The 6,000-nt window shown below is 36.4% G+C and overlaps 1 protein-coding gene across 1 annotated transcript in view; it reads left to right on the top strand.

The window, feature by feature from the left end:
• Positions 1-1,763: 1,763 nt before the first annotated feature.
• Positions 1,764-6,000, top strand: part of LOC108261104 (ribonuclease inhibitor-like) — a 90,303-nt gene continuing 86,066 nt past the window's right edge. Inside the window, exons 1-3 of the mRNA XM_053688514.1 lie at positions 1,764-1,780; positions 3,862-4,035; positions 4,321-4,494. Of these exons, the coding sequence (XP_053544489.1) occupies positions 1,764-1,780; positions 3,862-4,035; positions 4,321-4,494 (365 nt within the window). The remainder of the gene's footprint in view (positions 1,781-3,861; positions 4,036-4,320; positions 4,495-6,000) is intronic.

The raw sequence follows: 6,000 nt of genomic DNA, 5'->3' as shown, positions 1-6,000 counted from the left end.
ATCCTTTTTGAGTTACTAAAGCTACTGAAGACAGAAATGTGAATATGTGAAAGTGAAACTAACTTTACCGCAGTCTCTTTCCTATGTAAGTGCAGTACAGAGAGGATAAATTACTGATAGTATGTTGTACTGTATGTGATTAAATGCATTAGAGAATCATGAAAACATAATACTAATGAATTCTCAGCAAAAAGATCCGGCTCAAAGAGTCGAGTCATTCCCGAACAACTCATCACCTGTAATGAATCCTCCTTCCTAAAGTGAAAGCATTTCTCCCTCAGACTCAACTACATTTTGTGGAGCGGTTGGAGAAGTTAAAACAAATCTTTAAGGCAGAAACGGTGTTTTTAATGTCACACAACAAGGACTGTTGACTGAGAGTGAGTGCTTTATTGTTTTTTTTTTTTTTGTATAAACGACTATATAAGAAGAATGATGATATATTGTAAATAAAACTCGTTTAAAGTCAGCTGTAGGAAATCTGCAGCGCGTGAGGTGCAGGTGTGACCTTACCTGTAAAACAGGTTTTTATGGTGTATGTACTATATAGTCCTTTCAACTTCCTCTCTTCAGTTTCTCATTAATTAAACATTCAGAATGTTTGGCTAATATAGATTTATCAGTGTGGAACAAACATTATGTGTTTTTAAAATATATTTGGTCACATTTAGCGGTCTGGAAGCAGAAGTCATGGTGTGTTTAAAGGCAGTAAACAGGTGTTGTGTGGAGTGAAATCAGAGTCAGCAGAACCTGAACCTCAATTTGTAATGCTTGGGGGAAAATGTGCAAATTCAAGTTTTCAAAAATTCAAGCAGCTTCAAATTCAAAACGAACACTGAGCGATTCAGAAAAAAACATCCGATACACAGTAGTGATGTGTTCATGAACGATTTGGTCATTGTGAATGAATCTTTAATATGACTCGGGAACAACGAGTTGAGTCAGAGAGTGATTCGGTCATTTTTGACCGCGCATGCGCTGTAACATCCCCATAGGTTCTGTACAGGAAATGTAGTGGAAAACAATATTTCCAGCCTAAGTCAAAAAACTTCACAGACAGAGAGTTTGTAGATGTCAAAAAGTAACTTAACTTTACTGAAACAATAAAGTGAGACAATCTGCGGAGGGTCTGAATTGTACATGCACAAACATGTCTTTATATACCTCTCTGAAGCAGTAAAATTATCCCTAGGCGGGGCATTCACCTTTTCGTTCTAGAAACAAACCAATCTCCATTGCCTTAACTAATTATTCATGTCCATTTGATGCCTTATATTTGTGGCGCATGCGTAGTCAGTTGTATTTTCTTTAAAAGTTTTACAGACCAGGTTTTTTACTTTGTCACATAATTTACCCTATAGTCTCATCTGGGTATTTTTCCTCCTGGAATTCTTATCTTTTCTTTTGACACTGACTTGGAAGCTTAGAGGGCTTTGTTTAGAAACCCAGTTGTGGAATGTGTCTAATTGATTTTTTATTGCCACAAAGTGAAGCTGCTTTAGACAAACACATGGTTCTTAATTTACTGTCATAGAGTGAAGCTGCTTTAGACAAACACAAGGTTCTTAATTTACTGTCATAGAGTGAAGCTGCTTTAGACAAACACAAGGTTCTTAATTTACTGTCATAGAGTGAAGCTGCTTTAGACAAACACAAGGTTCTTAATTTACTGTCATAGAGTGAAGCTGCTTTAGACAAACACAAAGCACTTAATGTACACACTTAGAATACCACTTGTTAGAAGTGTTTTATAGTTTTAGATTATGCCTGCTGTTCAGAGGTACGGATTGACACAGAAAACAATTAGGCCTACTGTTTAGTAAGACACAGAATTCTTCTAACTCAATACACACTTATAACTCGATCAACAAGTGTACTATGAATTTAGATAATGCTTCCCACAAGTAATTCTTAACTGTTGGGTAAACATACCAGACTATACCTGATTAACATATCCAGACATTAGTAAATTTTGTAGTTACACACATTGATTACACTTTATATCCTATAGAAGCAGACATGATTAGTTCACCTCTCGAGTCTTCGGGTTCGAGTCGTTCGTTCATCACTTCACATCCCCTTTCCATTCAGACTATGGGCCAATCACGTGATAAACGAATGAAGCAGAAGACTCGAGAGGTGAAATAATCATTTGTGTTTCCGGGGAAGAGACGTGACAAATGTGACGTGACAAAATAAAGAACGATTCGGATCAGGAAGTGAGGTGAACTAACAGACTGCATAGCCTGAAGACCCAGATAAACTATTAATTAATCATTTCTCATAATTCGGCCTTGGCTGCATTAGCCTATAGTTTATTTTTTATTACAAATGTGATCAACATTTCCATAAGTACTAGATGTGTTGGGGAATTGAACATGTAATATTTTAATTATATTCTGCTGAAATGAACAAAATGACTCGAAAAATATTCGTTCATTTTGCTGAACAGGATTCAAACATCCGAGTCGTTAAAATGATCCAGACTTCCCATCACTAATACTCAGAAAAAGTAAAGGAGCCAGTCCCTAATAGAACTCAGTCCTGGCCAATCACAACACACATGTGAGCTCATGGAGGCGGAGCTTCATTTATTAGTCATATTTATGGTGAAGCATCAGTTAGAAGCTCTGAGGATATGTAGGTAGTACTTTTCTGTGCTCTTTGAATTAAATGGTTTCAAAGTTGTGTAAAGCACATTTTCTACATTCAGAGACTCAGCTGGGATGCACAATAGTATTTTAAGAAGGATATCTTTAGTTTTGTGACTAGTACAGAGTGGATGGGAGAGTTTTATCTACAGCAGTTTCTTTATGGTGGGGAAAATTCTCTCAAGTGAATACAACAATGTATTGTGTAAAATCCATTTAATAAACCCAAGGATGTGATTTATAGTATAGTATAATTGCAAATTATATTATTTTTGACATTTAAAACATATAATAGTGTTTATACAAATACTGTTACATGTCATATAATCTGATTCCAAAGGATGTGTTTTTATATAATACTGAGTTAGTGATAAGTTCTGAGGATAGCGTTTGTGTGTGAGAGAGACAGAGAACTCATTCTGTGCTGTGTATCTGATACTCTCATATATACAGAATGAAAGTAGGAAAGAAGAGTCTTGGAGTGTAGGAGGTGCAGTTAAGCCAACTCACACACGTCCACTAAATCAGCAGGAGTTTTACATTAGGAGAGGATTTATTAGCAGTTTCGCAGATAATCAAGATAACGTTTATCTTTTATTTTAAAACAGATACTTCTGATCCTTGATTCTGATTGGCTGGGCTGTGTTCAAAGCCATTGTAAATTACTCTAAAAACACACACCTGTGACCTCATTACATTAATACATTAATTAATAATACCAGTTTCTGGAGAGAGAAAAAACAACAAATTAAAACCCGTTTATTATCCAACAGCCATGTTTTCTTTTAAATATACATTACAGTTTTGCAGCACGGTAACATACAGTAATAAACTAGCCAACAATGCTAATTGTTTTCTTTTTACTAACTCACTTTACCCTTCATACAGTGAGGGAAAGAAGTATTTGATCCCCTGCTGATTTTGTGCGTTTGCCCACTGACAAAGAAATGATCAGTCTATAATTTTAATGGTAGATTTATTTGAACAGTGAGAGACAGAATAACAACAAGAAAATCCAGAAAAACGCATGTCAAAAATTTTATAAATTGATTTACATTTTGATGAGGGAAATAATTATTAATATATTAAATATATTAAATCCTCATGCCATTCTGAATAATAAAATCATTTTACAAACACATCATCTTTAAAGTAATGCTTAAACCAAGATAAAAATCTGTTGATTGAGAGTGTGTCATTGTGTCTACAGGTTGTATAATTGTGGTGTCTCAGATGAAGGCTGTGCTGCTCTGACTTCAGCTCTGAGATCAAACCCCTCACACCTGAGAGAACTGAATCTGTCTGATGATAATGTAGGAGACTCAGGAGTGAAGAGTCTCCCTGCTGTACTAGAGAATCCTCTCTGTAAACTGGAGATACTGGGGTAAGATCATATTTTAAATCATTAATAATAAAATATGTTCTAATCTTCTGATTACAGACAGTCTGATCTTCTCAAGAAAGATCTGTTTATGTGAACGCTGATTAAAAAAGAGATTTTTTTGAGATGTGTGAAGCGAGGAAAAGTTACTAAAACATTTCTAAAGATCTAGTGTGTGTTACTCAGTCCACAATGAGAGAAACTGTCTACAACCAGAGGAAAGTCAGTGCTGTTGTTCCTCTGCTTAAGATGAGAGAGTGAAGAGTGTGTCATTGTGTCTCTCTACAGATTGAGTGATTGTGGTGTATCAGATGAAGGCTGTGCTGCTCTGACTTCAGCTCTGAGATCAAACCCCTCACACCTGAGAGACCTGGATTTGTCCTGTAATAATGTAGGAGACTCAGGAGTGAAGTGTCTCTCTGCTCTTAAAGATGATGAACATTACAAACTACAGACACTGTGGTGAGTCATGACCTTTTTAGATAAATTGTGAAAAAATAAAAGACTATTAATTTAACCTCTTTTGTACATGTCTCTTTAGTTCCAATAAATATCAGATCACCAGGTTAGGAAATAAAATCAGTTTTAGAAATGTCACTATATTCCATTTAATCTGATTTTTCTAACAATTGACTTTAATGCTGTTTCGTGTTCAGTAAAGTGTGTTGATTTAAAATTCATGTGAAGGTAGAAGACAGGGAGTCAGACGGAGTCTACAAAATATCACAAATGAGTGCATGAGAGTGATTGTAAATGAACACCTGGTCTCCTTGTGACAGCCTGCTATCTCTGACTTCATTCTGCTGCTTTTGTCTGAACAAGATGATCTCTGCTTTTCCCTGTTTCTGATAAGCAGCACACTTTCTTCTCAACTCTCATTTAAGCTCATTAAAATGATTATCATTTATGTCACAAATATTTGATTTAACCCTCTTACCCCTAAGTTCCCACAGTATTATGTCCCATAACCCTATATTCCCCAGAGAAACAGCACGCCAACCCTGAGTTCCTGGGCCAAATTCACCATTTTAATTTTAACATTTTTAGGCCTTGAAACAACTTATAATAATGTATTTGTGTAATATTACTTTGAAAATGAAGCAGTTCAGTGTTTTTACTAATCTTAGAGCACAATTCTTAACTAGAGAAATGACGAAAAAATGCTCGCTAAAATCCTTATACTCATTTAGAAGTACCGTACGAGCATCGTGGTCAATGCCTTTATAAATAATAAATAAATAAATGCATTTTAGCGCCTAAAGTCAAGTTTCCGGTGATAATCACACCAGCAGGTAGTGTTTTCACGAATGCACAGAGATGGTCCCCTTATGACTCCAGACCCCTCAGTGTCAGTCGCACTGGTTGATGCTGAAGATGAAGACGGATCAGCGTCTGAATCAGGAGAGTTTGCGTCTCTGTCAGTTTCGGTTTCAGTTTCAACATCGCCTGAACTTTCACTGCTGTAACTATCTGGAATCCTCGCTCTGGCCTGTGTAACTGTGTATGTTATCTTTTTTTTTTTTTTTTTTCACTGTTTTAGATGTACCTGTGTTCACTGTAGGTGTAACTTTAGCTGGAACACGATTAGCTTTTCGCTTTGGCATTTTTAGTTCACTTGTACTATTACACCAATATTCACGCTCGGATCAGCTTCATCGTAATGCCGGCATAATAATGTAATCACGTAGTGACAACATGATGTCATCATAATATTATGATGTCAGTACTTTTAAAGCTATGACTGATTAGTGTACATTACAGCACAGTGAAATTCTTTTCTTCACATATCCCAGCTTGTTAGGAAGGTAGGGTCAGAGCGCAGAGTCAGCCATGATACAGTGCCCCTGGAGCAGTGGAGATAAGGGTCTTGCTCTAGTGCCCTACAGTGGCAGCTAGCAGCTTGGTGCTAACAGTGACAGTGCCCCATAATATTTACTAATAGCACCTGAAAATGATTCTTGTGTCACC

The sequence above is a fragment of the Ictalurus punctatus genome, chromosome 19, assembly GCF_001660625.3.
Source record: "Ictalurus punctatus breed USDA103 chromosome 19, Coco_2.0, whole genome shotgun sequence".
NCBI lineage: Eukaryota > Metazoa > Chordata > Actinopteri > Siluriformes > Ictaluridae > Ictalurus > Ictalurus punctatus.
Note: the sequence above shows the minus strand (reverse complement) of the source record. Positions and strands in the feature narration are given on the sequence as shown.